The sequence below is a fragment of the Lactuca sativa genome, chromosome 3 (assembly GCF_002870075.4).
Source record: "Lactuca sativa cultivar Salinas chromosome 3, Lsat_Salinas_v11, whole genome shotgun sequence".
Lineage (NCBI taxonomy): Eukaryota > Viridiplantae > Streptophyta > Magnoliopsida > Asterales > Asteraceae > Lactuca > Lactuca sativa.
In genome coordinates, this window is record NC_056625.2 from 315521386 (window position 1) to 315540881 (window position 19496).

The 19496-nt window shown below is 39.5% G+C and overlaps 1 protein-coding gene and 1 long non-coding RNA gene across 2 annotated transcripts; one reads left to right on the forward strand and one right to left on the reverse strand.

The window, feature by feature from the left end:
* Positions 1-5811: 5811 nt before the first annotated feature.
* Positions 5812-6654, forward strand: LOC111911036 (uncharacterized). Its single transcript, XM_023906817.2, has one exon. It carries the CDS (start codon positions 5812-5814, stop codon positions 6652-6654), a length of 843 nt encoding a protein of 280 aa, XP_023762585.1.
* Positions 6655-18664: 12010 nt separating this feature from the next.
* LOC128132564 (uncharacterized) lies at positions 18665-19161 on the reverse strand. The gene is made up of 3 exons (XR_008230604.1): positions 19114-19161; positions 18813-18866; positions 18665-18728 (listed from the first exon to the last, which is right to left on the reverse strand). It is a non-coding gene; the product is annotated as an uncharacterized LOC128132564 (long non-coding RNA).
* Between the last annotated feature and the right edge of the window lie 335 nt (positions 19162-19496).

The following is a 19496-nucleotide window of genomic DNA, read 5'->3' on the forward strand; positions in this document are numbered from 1 at the left end:
CATATCGCTACTTTATAACTTGATCTTTAGATATAAGATCCTTATTCCTGATTCCTTGCATTGCCATCTGCTTCATCAAGGATCATTTGAAATGCTCTTGCCTTTAGCTTTGGCGGCGCCTCTAGCCATGCTGCTTGATTTTTCCTTGGGCAGTCTTGCTTGAAGTGCCCCTCTTCATTACATTCATAACACACCTTTTTGGGGACTTCATTACACGGTTAATCCCGCGTGCAGGTACAAAGGGTTGATCCTTCAACGCTTAAACCCCTCTTTCTCTGCGAAAGTTCATATGACTCGCCGAGTTTGAAGAACAACTCGGCGAGCTCCAGGCAATCTTCATAGGAATCGCCGAGTTGTTTATCCAACTCGCTGAGTCTAAGACCATCTTCATAGAACTCGCCGAGTTCCACGTTGGGACTCGTCGAGTCCCTCGACCTATTCCCCCTACCCATTTACGTGCATGCACGAACCTATGAGCTCAAACATGCAATTCCAAGCTCTTTAAGAGGTCCTACACTCAATAGGGACCTTAATCACCTCAACCACAGAGACTTTATGCTACTGGGATGCCTAAAGGTCCAAATCCAAAGTCCTTGCAGAACATTAACCATAAACACATAGAGATTTAGGTCCTTAGGGCTTAAAACCTCTTTTTAGGGACAAAAAGAGGGGTTCAATGAACTAAAGATCAAGGTAGGAACTTTTCTACCTGAATAGAAGCCCTTCACAGAGTAGATTCCGGATCTTCTTCCCTTCTTGCACTCTTCAACCTTCTACTTCTTCTCCCAAGCTCCAAACCACCTTCACAATGCTCAAAAATCACACACAAGGACACAAAGGGGCTAGGGTTTCGTTCTACAGATCTCTGGGAGTGCTAGGGGAAATAGAGGCTGGGTTAGATTGTTTAAATAGGGTGCAAACACCCGGATTAGGGTTTTAGTCCAGACAGGGTCTACTCGCCGAGTAGACATAGCAGATCCCGCGTCTAGTCCAGCTTCTACTCGGCGAGTTAGTCCTTCAACTCGCCAAGTCCAAGATTAAAATGCAATATATAAGGAGAGTTAATAATCAAGAATACATACCAGGAACCAGGTGCTACATGGTTCTTCTAATCTTTTTACCCCTTATGATAAATTGGCTAAACTAACAAAAAATGGTGTTGAAATCGATTCTATTGACCACTCAGAATTACCTTTTCATAATCTATAATTACCAATAAAGGTCTAACACAAAGTCCAAAGATCATTATGGTATTCGTTGGATAAGGGTTGTATAGAAGTGTGCGAGTCATATATAACCGTACATAATTCTCTCATTGGACCCCCATACTTACCAAACTTGTAGCGGCACACCCATCCTCATGGATAACCATGTGTGTTATACACGTGTGTATAGACTTATTTTTGCAGTCGTACACCTTATAGACATAAACTTCTCAAAACCTTAGTGTTTGGTCTCGTATGTGCTAGGATTTGATCCATATAGTACATACCTCTCATACACGATCGATGTCACATACAATTTGCACGGTCTTACTATATATTCTCCTTCCCATAGCCAATCAACTAAGTATGTACGAGTTGCACTAACGTATCCTGTTAAACCAACTATGTCGATGAAAAAAACTTGCAAAATCTTGAAGATTTTTATCTATTTCATCCCCAAACCCTTCTAAGCACTTAGGAAATTAAGTTCAATGGTTTTCATTTCAATCCAAAAACTCAAAATAAAAATAAGAACATACTGCCATGTCATGTCACTCCTCTACATCTGTGTTGAAAGTTGTCGGTACAAATGTCCACCAAGCATCATCCGATTTTTGCTCTATCATCAACAAAATCCAGATCATGATGTGCTGTCAATTAACACACATACATAATAAAGTAACCTAAGTGAATGATTAATGTGTAATGTTCACATGTATATATTACTTATATCACATTCCAGCTAGCTCGAGTCAATGTCCCAATAAACGTGCATCCAAAACTCCATCATCGATATATACATGAGAAAACAGTGAACAAACAGTAATGAAACATCCTTGTTTTCATATCGAGTGTGAATATTACCATCTATATAATTGTCCAACGCCGGTGGGTGTCAACGTACAACGTCTTTGTTTTTCATCTATATCCATGAGGACTTCAACCATATGGATGTATGTGTTGCTCACTAGGTGCTCCTAAGAGCTAGTGGTGACATTTTGTAATCTGCTTGGAGAATCTCTTTGTAACAACGGAAGTTTTCAAAACAATTTTTCATTTTTCAACGACATAATTATCTTTAAAATTTCTCAAATTACAAGTTCAACACTTGTTATCAAATGAAATATTGAAATTAATAACGAACAAACTAATAGTGAAAATGATAACGAACAACTCAATATTGAAATTGATAACGAACAAACCAATATTGAAATTGATAACGAACAAACTAATAGTGAAAATAATAACACGCCTTTAAACATATATGATCCAAGTAGATGGAATAATATTAGTACTAATTTAAGATATTTAATTGTAGAAAAAGGTCCTATTAAAATTTATGATTTTAAATTTTCAAAAGATCAACATTTAAGAAGCTTTAGTACATCTCTTTATATGCAAAAAAATACCAAATAGAAAAAAATACAAACGAACATGGTTGGTTTATTCCATAGATGTAGATAAAGTTTTTTGTTTTTGTTGTAAATTATTTAATGTGAATATATCTACATGTTCATTAGCACATAAGGGTAACAATGATTGGAATAATATTTCTAGTATACAAAAAAGACATGGAGCAAGTAACAGACACATTCTTAATATGAGGTCATGGATTGACTTACAAACTAGATTAACAAATAATAAAACAATTGACAAGCAAATCCAAGAACAAATAAATAAAGAAAAAGAACATTGGAAAAATGTGTTAATAAGAATCATTGTTGTAGTAAAAACTTTAGGAAAAAGTAATTTAGCATTTCGTGGAACAAATGAAAAAATTTATGAAGAAAATAATGATAATTTTTTAACTATAATTGAAATGATTGTTGAATTTGATCTTATTATGCAAGAACATATTAGGAGAATTAATGACAAAGAAATTCATAATCATTATCTTGGACATAATATGCAAAATGAACTTATTAGTTTATTAGGAGAAGAAGTTAAAAATAAAATTATTAAAAAGGTAAAAGAGGCTAAATATTTTTCAGTAATACTTGATTGTACTCCTGATACAAGTCATAAGGAACAAATGTCAATTATCTTACGATGTTTAGATCTTTCAACAACTCCAATAGAAGTTAAGGAGTACTTTCTAGGATTTTTAGTTGTAGCTAATACAACCGGTAAAGGCTTATATGATGTTATAGTTGATGAAATTAAAAATATAGGACTAGATATAAATGATGTTAGGGGTCAAGGTTACGAAAATGGTTCAAATATGAAAGGAAAACATCAAGGTGTACAGAAACGATTGTTAGATATTAACCCTAGAGCATTCTACACTCCTTGTGGTTGTCATAGTTTAAATTTAGTAATTTGTGATATGGCTAATTCGTGTGAAAAAGCTAGTGAATTTTTTGGAGTTATACAACGTATATATTCGATATTTGCTTCATTAACTCAAAGGTGGAAAATATTACAAAATAATATATCAAACCTAACACTTAAATCATTATCGCAAACTCGTTGGGAAAGTAGGGTAGAAAGTGTAAAAGCAATTAGATTTCAAGCACCACAATTAAGAAAAACACTTTTACAATTATCTAAAAGTTGTGGAGATCCAAAAATTAAAAGTGAGGCTAAATGTTAAGCTACATATGAATTTGAAAACTATGAATTTTTATTAAGAATGATTATTTGGTATGATGTTTTGTTTGCTATTAACACTGTTAGTAAAAGCTTGCAATCAAATGATATGTGTATCGATGATGCTATAGATCAACTAAATGGACTTTTGTGTTTCTTTGAAGAATATAGAGAAAACGGATTTGAAAAAGGCTTTAGATTATGCAAAAGAATTGGCTTTAGAAATGAATGTAAAACCAGAATTTCGTGAAAAATGTATCATTCAAAGAAATAGATGATATGATGAAAATGTTGCTAATGAAACTATTAAAACTCCTATTCAGTTATTTAAAACTGATTACTTTTTATATATAGTAGATAAAGTCATTACTTCACTTAAAAGTAAATTTGAGCAATTTAACGAGTTTAAAAATATTTTTGGTTTTCTATTTAGTATAGAAAAATTAAAATCATTTGATGAAAATACTTTAAAAAAACATTGTTTAAATCTTGAAAAAACTTTAAAGCATGATGATAACTTAGATATTAATGGTTTAGATTTATTTCATGAACTAAAATTTTAAGACATATTGTACATTTAGAACGTGATACAATTATTAATATACTTAATTAAATTCAAAAGTTTAGTTCTTTCCAAATGCATATGTTGCATATAGGATTATATTAACTATTCCTGTAACCGTTGCCTCTGCAGAAATAAGTTTTTCTAAATTAAAACTATTAAAAATTATTTAAGATCTACATTGTCACAAGAAAGATAAAATGGATTAACAATTTTATTAATTGAAAAACAGTTAGTAAAAGAAATTGATTATGAAAATTTCATTAAATAATTTGCATCTAAAAAAGCTAGAAAAATTAACTTTAGGTCATAAAATATATTCAGAAAAAACATATACATAAAAAAAAAATTTAACTCCACCATTTGTAAACTTTTTAGTTTATTATTGCCGGTCCCAAACCCGGATAAATGAGGAAGGTTTATAACATTAAATATAATAAATGTGAAAGGGCCCCAAATTTTTGGTTCGTTTAGAACCCCTAACTCGTTGAGCCGGCCCTGGTTACAAGTTTAGGATTATGAATATGATGATCAGGCTTGGGTGTGTCGTTATGTGTATTACTTACATAATTACATGGAGTTTCATTACACCTATTTATTTATTCATAATATTTTTACAATAATGTACTTATATATGTTTTATGAAGCCTTACCCCTATGTTCATCATTTTTTTCAATCCTGACATTATGTGTCTCATGTTCTAAGACCGAGGGTGATAGTTGAGGCGCTTGCGATGGCTCGTGTTATCATTACACCTATTTATTTATTCATAATATTTTTACAATAATGGACTTATGTATGTCTTATGAAGTCTTACCCCTATTTTGTTCATTAGTTTTTTCAAGCCTAACATTATGCGTCTCATGTTCTATGATCGAGGGTGATAGTGGAGGCACTTAAAATGACTATGTTCAAACTTTGGAATAGTTTTGGATATATGTGTTATAGTTTTGGTAATGGTGTATTGAAATTTGAAAGCTATCTTTGTTTTAGAGACGCTTGATATTTTTTGTGACACCTATTAAAAAGTTTATGACCTAACAGTATTGAAGTTGAATAAAATGTTTTTAGCCTTTAAGTTAAAAAAAAAAAAAAAAAAAAAAAAAAAAAAAAAAAAAAAACTGAATCGTCAATTTCTACTCTTAAGGGCTATTTAGTAATTTCCACCGAACCCCGGGTCATTCTACTCTTAAGGGCTATTTAGTAATTTCCGCTGTAAGCCCCGCATAAAACCCCAAAGCACCATCAAGAAGTCTCGCCGGCGAGAGAGAAGAAACAGATTCATTTCATTCCATCTCTCCGGTCGCTCTCACTTTCAATCCTTGATCACTCTCACTGATCTTGATATTGAATCGTCAATCTTTCCGATTCTCGTAATAAGAAACCACAAAGGAAGATAATAACATCTGTTATCAGTTTGTTGTTGCGTTATTGAGAATCAGAGATACATACAGATGGAGGCTCAAATTGATGAACCAGAGACGATGATTCTAGAGATCAACTTGATCTCAGCACAAGGGTTGAAGATTCCTCCATCGGCTATGATGCGACGTATGCACACCTACGCTCTCGCATGGGTGAATTCAAACACCAAACTCTGTAGCGATCTTGATTGCGTCGGTGGCGAAAACCCTACGTGGAACGAAAAGTTCATATTCCGAGTTTCTCAGGATTTCGTCAAAGGCGACACCTCCGCCGTTCAATTCCATATCTACGCCGTCGGATACATTCGGGACTACTTTATCGGCACCGTTCGTTACCTGTTAAGCAGCAGCCCTAATTACACCCCCAAATCCGGCCCGACGATCGACGTTCCAGCTTTCTCCGCCCTGCACATCCGTCGTCCTTCCGGTAGAGTTTGCGGCATTCTTAACATCGCTGCAACCGTTCACAACAGCTCCGATTTCGCTTCCTTGACCGGAATCTCCGCCATCTGTTTCCGTGACCTAATGGGAAAACACAACAAAATCTTCAATCAATCACGGCAAGTCTCACGGCGTCTCAACCATGTCGGAGTCAAAAGTAACGAGCAATCTTCTGAACCGGAATCTTGCAATTCATCGTGTGAAGAGTCGGTTTGTTTTTCCGATGACACGGAGTCGATAGCCTCTAACTCGTCGTGTTCTACCACCGTAACGGCGTTTAGCGACAGTAACGGCGTCAGATCAAATCTTATAGTGGCGGGAAAGAAAGAACGGAAATCGGACGGTGCTAGTTTGTTGTGTGGGTTGACGTTGCAGAGAAGATCTGGTCTGTCAGATCAGAATATTGAAACGGACGGTCAAGATTTGGATTAACGGTTACAGTTCGTTGGTAGTTGAAACTTGACAGTGAGGTCAATCACCGTTTTGACCCTACACTTTCAAAACTTTATCTTATACGAAAAAGAAAATATATTCGTAGTTATTACATGATTTCTTGTTTTCTTTTCTTGATATTTTAATATCGAAAAATGTTTTTTAGTGTGAAGTGTGTTCTTGAATATGGAAGCAAATGGAAAGAATGAAAATTAAATAATTCTTGTGTATTTCTTTTATGAAAAAATGTATCACTTTCTCTAGGGTAAACATTTAGTTTATAAAACAGTTGTTTAAAAACACAAAGAAAAATAATACTTTTTGTTCACTTGTTATTGATAAAATAATTAATATCATTAACGATGTTATAAAAAAACAAAAAAATTTGTATAAAAGCATCAAAACAACATGAAACACTTAAGCCTACTAGAAATGAGGGTGGTGTTCATATGTTATAATAACTAGGTTAAAGAGAGAGAGAGAGATATTTGATTGGTTAGAAAATGGTTTTGCCTATCGTGTACCACACCTTTTACAATAATATGATGGTGAGACGGTATTCTCCATGTTATAACTAGGTTATGAGCTGCAACTTTAGCCATAATGGTATTATGATGACCCATGCCCAACACTCTATCAATTTTTCTATGGTCGATGACCATATTGACCATAAGCGTGAAAGACAAATTAGTGCTAATTTTATAACATCGTATATATAGTATAAAAAAAATACTAATCGATTAAAATGATATAAAAAAAAACTTTGTTTAATAACCTAAACTTATGAAAGAATACGTTAATGGCCATTCTAAAAAAGAGAATTTGGTTTGTTAAAATTTAATTTTTTTCCTAACTTATGTACAACGTTTCTAGGGTTTTATGTAGAAAAGATTTGGATTTTTTTTTTTGATAAAGCCATAGCTTTTTTAACAGATATTTAATATTTTGACCAAATTAATGAAATTTTGAGAACAAACAATTTGTCTTATTAATTGTATCGGTGATCTTTCTAACAAACATGTTTAGAAAATCAAAATTAAAATCATGTAAAATAAGAAATAATAAGACTATTTTACTTTGTTTAATGTTTTATTATTTTCTAAATTTTAATAATATTTGTTGATGTGATGATTAAAAAAAAAAGAAACAAATAAGATTTCATCCTAGGATCTATATTAAAGTTAATGCATGTTTTATTGTTATATATATATATATATATAAAAGGTTTTAAAGTTTTAAATATATTGGGTAATCAACTTTATTAGTAGTTTACTTTTTGTCACTAAAAAGTTTTTATAAACACTTATCCTAAACCCAAACTTTTTCTTTTAATTTTACTAATTTTTAGTCGATTAAATACTTATCTAGCATAGAGTTATTTATGTGGCGGTCCATCTAAGAATGTAATTTATTATATTGTTTCAACTTAGTACAAAATTTATTTTATTTTTAATATTTAATTTATTATTTTAAGATTTAATATATAATTAGATGGAATCACGTGCGCCCGTTGGCACTAACTCAAAAAATTTTTGGGTTCTTTTAGTTTGTATATATACTGTAACATAGCATTATATTGATAAACATATATTTCGCATACAAGGTATTTTAAGATAGGTCAAACATAGAAATTTAGAAAAGGAAATACTTGAACGCCTCCAACAATAGCTTTTGCATCTTCAGGTAGTTTTCATATGATCGTTTGGAATCCATCTCTGCTATGAGTTCAGTTTTGTACCTTTGGTGTTCCCGGCATTCATCTTGCATGTTTTTTAGTGATAGTTTTTCAGCTTCATAGTGAGCAATGAGGTTGGTTAGGATGTTTTCCATTTGTTGTGGCTTCATTTTTGTTCTGTAACTTGTATCTGGAATGTGGATAGTGGTGGTTTGGAAATGTTGATGGGAGAGGATGGTTTTTAAATATAGAGTTTTGTATTTAATATGGTTGTTGGGTGTTTAATGTGACTGTTAGTTTTCGAGAAGATAATGATGCATGACGTAATGTATGGCCGGTGTTTCAGAATCTTGACGATTTACTTTGTGCATGTGTTTGTAACAGCCTGGATTCCCAGGTATTATTCATTTATTATTTTTGGTAAGTTGTGAGGAGACTCGGCGAGTTGGAGCCTAGACTCGCCGAGTATGATCGCGGATTTGGACGCGGGTTCGCGTCCGGACTCGGCGAGTCCACGCTGTTTAATGAAACCCTAATTTCCCGGCTCTGAGCCCTATTTAAAGGACCTTATAACCCTTCATTGCGGCTACTTTCGACCTTGAGAGCACCAGAGCATCTGAGAGGCCTTGTGAGTGAGAAAAGAGGCCATTGTTCACCATCCTTGTGTGTGTTAACAAGAAGGGAAGAGGAAGGCCAAGCTAGGAGAGTTGGGGAGCGTGAATCTACTTTCATTTAGGCAGAGGAAGCTACTTAAGGTAATATTCAGAGCTTATTCTCGTGTTTTTATTGATATAGTCAAATCTAGGGTTTCTTCATAACTTGTTTACCTTGTAATTGGAGTGTGAGAGGTCCCATGGGGAATTGGTACCTAGATCTGGACCTTAGTAGGTCAAGAGAGTCCCAAATGCTCTGTTTTATGCCTTTCCTTTTGAGTTGTGGACTTAGGTTACCATTTTAGATGTCATTTCACCAAAAGAAGCCTTGTAGGCGTCGCATGGTAGCCAAGATAGTGACTTTACGTGATGAATGAACTTGGAAGGACTGGATCTATGAACCATTGGGACGGATCTGACCTCAGGAGCGAGTTTGAGTTGATGCATGGCATGGACTCGACGAGTCTGAAGAACAGACTCGGCGAGTAGCATGAAGATTGTCCATAACCACTCAGCGAGTGGTCTTACCGAGTTAACGGTTGACTCAGTGAGTCAGGGAGAGTCAGAGAGGGTTGACAGGTGGACTGAGTCAAGCTGGAACTCGCCGAGTTGTTCTTGAGACTCGGCGAGTTGAGTCGTGGTGGCCCCGCGATTCATGCCAGGTGGAACTCGTCGAGTCAGGGAAGTACTCGACGTGTCAAGAGAGGATCCTAGGGAGTCAGTGAACACGTATAGACTCGCCGAGTCGCTCTAGTGCACTCGCCGAGTCCGGTCAAAGTTGACCGTTGACTGTTGACCAGAGTTGACCAGTGTTGACTTGATAGAGGTAGTCAACCTTAGTTGTGAAAGTGTTAATTAGAGATATATTGTGTTATAGGAGGATTATAGTTCGGAGGATCGAGCGCGAGTGATTTCCGGGATTTACGAGTTATCGAGATACACGAGGTGAGTCTTCTCACTATACTTTACCTTGAGTAGGTAACCAGAGTTATGTGACAGAGTATTTGTATACTATATGTATGTTATGTGTTGTACTGCATTATTTCTATGTGATTTATGTTGTGCATGTTTATAGAGTTGGAACCGGAAGGTTCCCAGAGTTAGAACCAGAGGGTTCACAGAGTAGGGTCCACGGACCCACAGATTTATAGCCTCGAGTGGCTAACATGTGTTATGTGTGGTATTTTGGGGAACTCACTAAGCTTTGTGCTTACAGTGTTGGTGTTATTTGTTTCAGGTACTAGTGATGACCGTGGGAAGGCGCCGGCTTGATCAGTACACACACATGGGATTTTTATGTTATGTGATCTTGGGATTCTTTGTATGACATGGATTGGAGTTTCAAACACTAATGTTTTTATGAAAATTAAATGAATATGTTTTTATATTATGAGAAAAATTATTTTGAAATTCACGGTGTTACAAGTTGGTATCAGAGCCTTGGTTTGAGGGATTCGAGTACACCTTCGGGCGTATTTGAACTCAAACTGAGGATTTGAGAAGTATTTTCAAAAAGAGTAAAAGATTTTTTTGAAAAACGCAGAGCAAAGTTGTGTGTACGATCAGTCCGCGCCCGAACGGTGATTTCCCAAAATACCCTCATGTTATGTGATATTGATATTGATATGATGTATTCTCATGCTAGAGTAGGCTAGGTACTCCTATTAGGACTAGAGTGGCCTGATTTGTGATGCCTTAGCCTAGGGAGAGGTGAGCTGCTATGAGATGCTTGAGAGTGAGTAGGTAGCAGCAAGGGGGTTATGAGAGATTTGTTAGAGAATGGATTGTGCATGATAGAGTACTTGGAATTTGGGATCCGAAGAGGAGGACTTAGGGTGTATTCTGATACGGTGCGGACAGTAGTATTGGGCCCGTACTACTGAAAGCACCGGAGTGGTGTACAGCCCAAGTAGGAATCTTTGGAATACCAAGGATCAAGGAGGGATGAGTTGTCGAGTGTGAGTATGCTCAAATGGATTCTAATTTATCGTATGTTGTATTTCAGAGGTAGATCATGGTGAGGACACGTCTGATGCCTGAGAGCAGTGAGACCAGTGATGAGGAGATCCGCCGGGTCATCCATGAGGAGGTGGCTGTGGCCATCAGGGCAGAGATACCAGAGATGTCCGGGTCTATTAAGACCACGTTGATTGAGACCTTCGACGAGCGTTATGCCGCTCTTTCTGAGGCTGCTGTTGAAGCGGCTACCGCAGCTATTGCTGCCGTGAGGCCGCAGGGTGGTGATGCGTTGCTGTTCCGAGAGTTCAGCAACACAAAACCACCAGAGTTTGATGGGACCCAGGACCCGGTGGCGGCTATGAGATGGATTTCTGACATAGAGGGGTGTTTCTTCACTTGCTCAACTCTTGAGCATTTGAAGGTTCGGTTCGCGCTGAACCAGCTTCGCTTGGGAGCGAAGGACTGGTGGAAGTTTGTGACGGCACACTTTACGCCTGCTGAGCTTGCGGCAGTGACCTGGGAGAGGTTCACTGCCATGTTACGAGATGAGTACGTTCCCCAGGTGGAGAGGGAGCGTTTGGCCCAGGAGTTTCTGACCCTCAAGCAGGGTACTGAGTCTGTTACGGTGATTACCAGGATGTTCCATGAGAGGGCGATGTTCTGCCCTGAGCACGTGTCCACTGAGCAGGCACGTATGAGCCGATATTTGAGTATCTTGAGGCGAGACATTCGGGAGTTCACGGCGAACTCCTTGTACCGGACATTTGCCGAGCTTCAGGAAAATGCCCGGAAGAGGGAGATTGAGCTAGAGACTCAGGCCAGGGAGGAGGCAGAGTCTCAGGGGAGGGATCGGTGACCGGCGTAGTCTCACCCGGCAGCCAAGCGGGCCAAGCCCGCTGATCCCAAACCAGGGAGCCAGAAGGGCCGCACTTGTGGGAAGTGTGGCAAGGGTCATGATGGAGTCTGTAGAGCGGGATCTTGCTACAAGTGTGGCAAGGAGGGGCACATGGCCAAGGACTGCCCCAAGGGGTTTGCGGTTTTTTTTCACTACAACCAGACCGGACACAGGAAGGCAGAGTGTCCGCAATTGCGAGGATCATCGCAGGGAGCACCTTAGGGATCTGCCCATGCCACCATCAGAGCTACCGAGAGTCGGCCAGTGAAGGCCGAGGCGCCGAGAGCACGAGGGAGAGCTTTTCAGTTGACCGCGGAGGAGGTCCGTGCAACACCTGATGTCGTGAATGGTATGTATTCTTTCGTGTATTTATTTTGATGTTGAGATATTATGCTTATATTATGTTATGCGTAGGTACTTTTCTTGTAAATTATGTACCTGCCTTGGTGTTATTTGACTCGGGTGCGAGTCGGTCTTTTGTATCTTTGGCTTTTAGTCAGCATATCAGTGTTAGTCGTGAGGCGTTGAGTTGGCCTCTGAGAGTTTCCATAGCTGACGAGATCGTGATATATGCCACGGAGGTTCTCCGAGGGTGCATAGTCGAGATTTTCGGTGTTGAGTTCCCGATTGATCTGGTTCCTATTGCGATGGGTGACGTCTGTGTCATTGTGGGCATGGACTGGTTGAGCAGATTCGGTGCGGTTATCGACTGCGAGCGATAGCTAGTAACCATACGAGACCCTAGTGGGGGAGTTCTTACGGTGTACGGCGAGGGTACCCGTTCTGGATCAGCGCTTTGTTCGGCCGCTAGGGCAAGGCAGTGTCTACAGCAGGGCTGTAAGGGTTTTGTGGCGTATGTGATGGATACACGGGTGGATTCCGAGAGACCAAGGTCTATTGAGGAGGTTCCGATAGTGCGTGAGTTCCATGATGTATTTCCCGAGGAGTTGTCGGGTGTGCCTCCTGTGAGGAAAATGGAGTTCAATATCGATTTGGTTCCGGGGGCCGCGCCTATCGCTAAGGTGCCTTATCGCCTTACACCTCCAGAGATGCAAGAGTTATCCTCGCAGCTTCAGGAGCTGCTGGGAAAGGGGTTTATTCGGCCGAGCAGCTTGCCATGGGGAGCACCTATTCTGTTCGTCAAGAAGAAGGATGGTTCACACCGGATATGCATTGATTACCGGGAGTTGAACAAGCTGAGGGTCAAGAACCGCTACCCGTTGCCGAGGATCGACGATTTGTTCGATCAGTTGCAGGGAGCATCTTGGTTCTCCAAGATTGATTTGAGGTCTGGATATCATCAGGTGAGGGTGCGAGATGAGGACGTCCAGAAGACAACGTTCAGGACGCGTTATGGGCATTACGAGTTTGTGGTGATGCCTTTTGGGCTCACCAATGCCTCGGCAATGTTCATGGATCTCATGAACCGAGTGTGCAGGCCGATGCTGGATTGGTCGGTGATTGTATTTATCGATGACATTTTGTTATATTCGAGATCTAGAGAGCAGCATGAGGAGCATTTGAGAGAGGTTCTCGGAGTTCTGAGATCGGAGAGGCTTTATGCCAAATTCTCCAAGTGTGATTTCTGGTTGCGGGAGGTTCAGTTCTTAGGACATCTCGTTAACCAGAAAGGGTGGTCGACCCGGCCAAAGTTGAGGCGGTGATGAGTTGGGAGGTGCCGAGGTCACCCTCCGAGATCAGGAGTTTCCTAGGGTTGGCAGTGTATTATCGGAGATTTATCAAGGATTTCTCTAAAATCGCAGTGCCACTCACCAGGTTGACCCGGAAGGGTGTTGCTTTTTCATGGGGCCTCGAGCAGCAGGCCTCCTTTGAGACACTTCGCCAAAGGTTATGCGAAGCCCCGGTGTTAGCCCTCCCGGAAGGGATGGAGGACTTTGTGGGATACTGTGACGCATCAATTTTGGGGTTGGGGGCGGTGTTGATGCAGAGAGGGCATGTGATAGCATATGCATCGAGGCAGCTGAAGCCTCATGAGATGAGATATCCCACCCATGATCTAGAGTTGGGGGCAGTGGTGTTTGCCCTCAAGATTTGGCGTCACTATCTGTATGGGGTTCGGTGTACGATATACACGGACCATAAGAGTTTGAAGTATTTGATGGATCAGCCCAACTTAAACATGCGACAGAGGAGGTGGTTAGATGTGGTCAAGGATTATGATTGTGAGATCCTGTACCACCCAGGAAAGGCTAATGTTGTAGCCGATGCACTGAGCCGCAGGGCAGAGAGCACCCCGCTGCGGGATGTATGTTTGAGATTGACCATGATAGCACTAGTGTTGGACGCCATTTGTGGGGCATAGGCCGAGGTTGTACAGCCTGGGATGCAGAAGAAAGAGCGAGTTGTTGGATTGATTTCAGAGTTTGTTACCGATGGTCGGGGACTTATGACATTCCAGGGGCGTATCTGGGTGCCGTTTGTGGGAGGAACGCGTACCACTTTGATGGAAGAGGCTCATCGGTCGAAATTTTCGATTCATCCTGGGGCCACTAAGATGTATTTGGACCTGAGGAAAGAGTATTGGTGGCCCTGTATGAAGAGGGATGTTGCGTGGTTTGTTGAGAGGTGCTTAACCTGCCGTAGGGTTAAGGCCGAGCACTAGAGACTGCATGGTAAGTTGCAGCCGTTGGAGGTTCCCGAATGGAAGTGGGAACAGATCACCATGGATTTTATCACCAAATTGCCGAGGACTGCCAGGGGAGTTGATGCAATTTGGGTGATTGTGGACAGGTTGACGAAGAGCGCTCACTTTCTTGCTATCAGCGAGAGTTCTTCGGCAGAGAAATTGGCAGAGGTGTATGTGAGGGAAGTGGTGTCACGACATGGAGTGCCGATCTCAATTGTTTCAAACCGTGATGTACATTTCACTTCCAGATTCTGGAAAAAGTTTCACGAGGAGTTGGGTACTAGACTGCATTTTAGTACCGCATATCACCCCCAGACAGACGGACAGAGCGAGCGGACGATTCAGACGCTCGAGGACATGCTTCGGGTATGTGTGTTGGATTTTGGGGGGAGTTGGGATACGTACTTGCCCTTGGTAGAGTTCTCCTACAACAATAGCCATCATTCGAGCATTGATATGCCGCCCTTTGAGCTGTTGTATGGGAGGAAGTGTCGGACCCCCATTTGCTGGGGAGAGGTTGGATAGCGTGTGATGGGCTATACAGAGATCGTGCTTCAGACGACAGAGCAGATCCAGCAGGTCAGACAGAGGTTGTTGACCGCTCAGAGTCGTCAAAAGAGTTATGCAGACAGACGCCGGTCCGAGCTTGAGTTTCAGGTCGGCGACCTTGTGCTCCTGAAGGTCTCTCCTTGGAAAGGAGTGATTCGATTCAGGAAGAGGGGCAAGTTGGGGCCCCGATATATTGGTCCATTCCGGGTAGTCGCGAGGGTAGGCAGGGTAGCCTATCGTTTGGATTTGCCAGCAGAGTTGGGTCAGATTCACAACACTTTCCACGTGTCGCAATTGCGGAAGTGTATAGCCGATGAGTCGGCAGTGGTTCCATTAGAGGATATTCAGGTGGATGTGAGCCCGAATTATGCTGAGAGACCAGTGGCAATCATAGATCGGAAGGTCAAGGTTCTGCGGAACAAGGAGGTACCCTTGGTTTTGGTTCAGTGGCAACATCGGAAGGGATCCGAGATGACTTGGGAACCAGAGTGTGAGATGCGTGAGCAGCATCCGGAGTTATTTGCAGAGCGAGACTTTGAGGGCGAAGTCTAGTTCTAGTGGGGGAGAATTGTAACAGCCCGGATTCCCAGGTATTATTCATTTATTATTTTTGGTAAGTTGTGAGGAGACTCGGCGAGTTGGAGCGGATTTGGACGCGGGTTCGCGTCCGGACTCGGCGAGTCCAAGAGTGGACTCGGCGAGTCCACACTGTTTAATGAAACCCTAATTTCCCGGATCTGAGCCCTATTTAAAGGACCTTATAACCCTTCATTGCGGCTACCTTCGACCTTGAGAGCACCAGAGCATCTGAGAGTCCTTGTGAGTGAGAAAACAGGCCATTGTTCACTATCCTTGTGTGTGTTAACAAGAAGGGAAGAGGAACGCCAAGCTAGGAGAGTTGGGGAGCTTGGATCTACTTTCATTTCGGCAGAGGAAGCTACTTGAGGTAATATTCAGAGCTTATTCTCGTGTTTTTATTGATATAGTCAAATCTAGGGTTTCTTCATTCCTTGTTTACCTTGTAATTGGAGTGTGAGAGGTCCCATGGGGAATTGGTACCTAGATCTGGACCTTAGTAGGTCTAGAGAGTCCCAAATGCTCTGCTTTATGCCTTTCCTTCTGAGTTGTGGACTTAGGTTACCATTTTAGATGTCATTTCACCAAAAGAAGCCTTGTAGGCGTCGCATGGTAGCCAAGATACTGACTTTACGTGATGAATGAACTTGGAAGGACTAGATCTATGAACCATTGGGACGGATCTGACCTCGGGAGCGAGTTTGAGTTGATGCATAGCATGGACTCGCCGAGTCTGAAGAACAGACTCGGCGAGTAGCGTGAAGATTGTCCATAACCACTCAGCGAGTGGTCTTACCGAGTTAAGGGTTGACTCAATGAGTCATGGAGAGTCAGAGAGGGTTGACAGGTGGACTGAGTCAAGCTGGAACTCGCCGAGTTGTTCTTGAGACTCGGCTAGTTGAGTCGTGGTGGCCCCGCGATTCATGTCGGGTGGAACTCGTCAAGTCAGGGAAGTACTCGACGTGTCAAGAGAGGATCCTAGGGATTCAGTGAACACGTATAGACTCGCCGAGTCGCTCTAGTGCACTCGCCGAGCCCGGTCAAAGTTGACCGTTGACCGTTGACCAGAGTTGACCAGTGTTGACTTGATAGGGGTGGTCAACCTTAGTTGTGAAAGTGTTAATTAGAGATATATTGTGTTATAGGAGGATTATAGCTCGGAGGATCGAGCGCGAGTGATTTCCAGGATTTGCGAGTTATCGAGATACACGAGGTGAGTCTTCTCACTATACTTTACCTTGAGTAGGTAACCAGAGTTATGTGACAGAGTATTTGTATGCTATATGTATGTTATGTGTTGTACTGCATTATTTCTATGTGATTTATGTTGTGCATGTTTATAGAGTTGGAACCGGAAGGTTCCCAGAGTTAGAACCAGAGGGTTCACAGAGTAGGGTCCACGGACCCACAGAGTTATAGCCTCGAGTGGCTAACATGTGTTATGTGTGGTATTTTGGGGAACTCACTAAACTTTGTGCTTACAGTGTTGGTGTTATTTGTTTCAGGTACTAGTGATGACCGTGGGAAGGCGTCGGCTTGATCAGTACACACACATGGGATTTTTATGTTATGTGATCTTGGGATTCTTTGTATGACATGGATTGGAGTTTCAAACACTAATGTTTTTATGAAAATTAAATGAATATGTTTTTATATTATGAGAAAAATTATTTTGAAATTCACGGTGTTACAGTGTTGTAGTTCTGTTTTAGTATGATAGGAAAACATTTATAAAAACGTCTATTAAACGCATGAAATATTATTTTTCATAGAAGCATAATAATTAAAAGTTAAAACATTACATGCGTCATAAGATAAAAGGTCGATGAAAACATTTACTTAATCGGAAGATTATCCGGGACTTTCTTTAGTGTTGCGATGGTATCATTAATCTCTTCTTCCAATGTGACGACTATGTTGGTTGCTTTTCTGTTCAAGGCGTCTCTGGTGTCCAATATTTGGGCTGATATTGCGTAGTTCAGAAAGTGTGGTGCTTCCGTTAATGTTTTTGCTAAGCTTTCTTGGATACCTTTGGCTGCTCTAATGTTGCGTTTTAGTGTACGAATAGTTTTCGTCATCTGTTTTTTTTCTGATGGGTGATTGTGCTGATCATTTGTTTAACTTCGGAGTGTTTCATGGTGTAGTGGAAAATTTTTTTTGCCAAGCTTTCTATGGATTGTGGTTGTGTTTTCTCTCCAACATCTTATTTATAATTGGTTTTTAATTAAGGTTTTTTATGTTACGTGACATGTGTTGTAGTTGGCGTGTAATGGGCAATTTGTTTGCTGATTTGATATGCACTGGACCAATGGGACAAAAGTTGCAATTTCTTGTCCCAAAAAGATGATAATACCCTCATTGAAAATAAAAGTTATACCTGAAAATGAGGGTGAACAATTTGCTTTATTTTGATGACATGAGGAGTTACAACCTCCTTTGATTGACTATAAACCTCTTTGGTCTTTTTGGTCAATAATTGCACAAGTGGTTCAACAGTAGTTATCATCATCACCCATTGTTCCTTTGCATTAGGGATCCACTTCTGTATAATTAAATAATGTATTAAATATTAAGTATTTGAAATAATAATCTAAATGTTTTGAATTGAAGTGAATTAGAAGTTGTAAGCATCTGAAAAGAGGCTTTTTCCCATGAAGTCCTAACTTTTTTAAAATTTTACTAGTTGGATTGTTGGAGGTAAATATTATGTCAAAATCCACCAACTTTAGGTAAAAGGGTAGAATTGTCATTTGAAAAAAATGGAGAATTTTTCTTACGATTTTGATTGTTTCTACATGAGGTTCGGTTCAGCCCACTTTTCAGCTTGTCCCTTCTTCTCCAAAGTCTGCCATAGTGAAAAAAAAATGTTCTTTTTTCATGAAGATGAAAAAAATAGGTTAAAAAAAATAAATAACAATAACATGATTTGAAGTTAAATACACATAGAATAATGAGACAAAAAAAGGGGATATAATATGCATATATATATATATATATATATATATATATATATATATATATATATATATATATATATATATATTATATAATAATTACCTTCAGTGAAAGAGTGTCAAGAGCAAGTTTTCCATGCTTATTCCAATTAGCCTCAGCATACAACTGATAAGTAATGATTTAAAAAAAATTAAAGTGAAAAATATGGTTTTTTTTACATATTTGTGGAAAATTTTAAAAGGAAAGTACCTCACTTGAAGCCAAATGAGCTGCAAGCCAATGTGGTAGCCATGAAGAATGAGCCTGAATATGAAGCAAAGGTTACTGAGGGCAAAAAGGTAAATATGAATAACATATGTTCCTTAGAGAGGATATGTTGTAATGATAACAACATAATTACATTCCTTACTAATAATAGAAATATATATATATATATATATATATATATATATATATAGCGTTTCCTTATATATAGTTGCAATATACTTTGATACTATAATCAAATACATATTGTTAAATTTACAAAAATATGGCAATCTTTGGGTTTTACCTTTGTCAATTCACTGATTTTCACTGCTGCTTCATTTTTAGTCTTCATTATAAATTTCTTTATGTGAGGCCGTTGGAGACCCTAGCTTAATCAATTGTAGCTGAGATAGTGAGGGAAGGTAGCAGGTTATGACTCTGTGGAAAGCGTAGAGGAAACGACTGCAAATCACGTTATCCTGGAAAATTCTTACAATATCATTAAAACTTAAAATTGGAAAGAAAAAAAAGAAGCCAAATGCATTGAATCATGTTGTAAGGTATTTACCCTTTCGAAAACTGAAGTTTCAAATACCATCACCTTTATAACAATTTATCAAATCTACCAAATCAATAATCGAGAAATTGTCTAGAACAACAGAAAAAGTAACTATATAATAAGCAGTA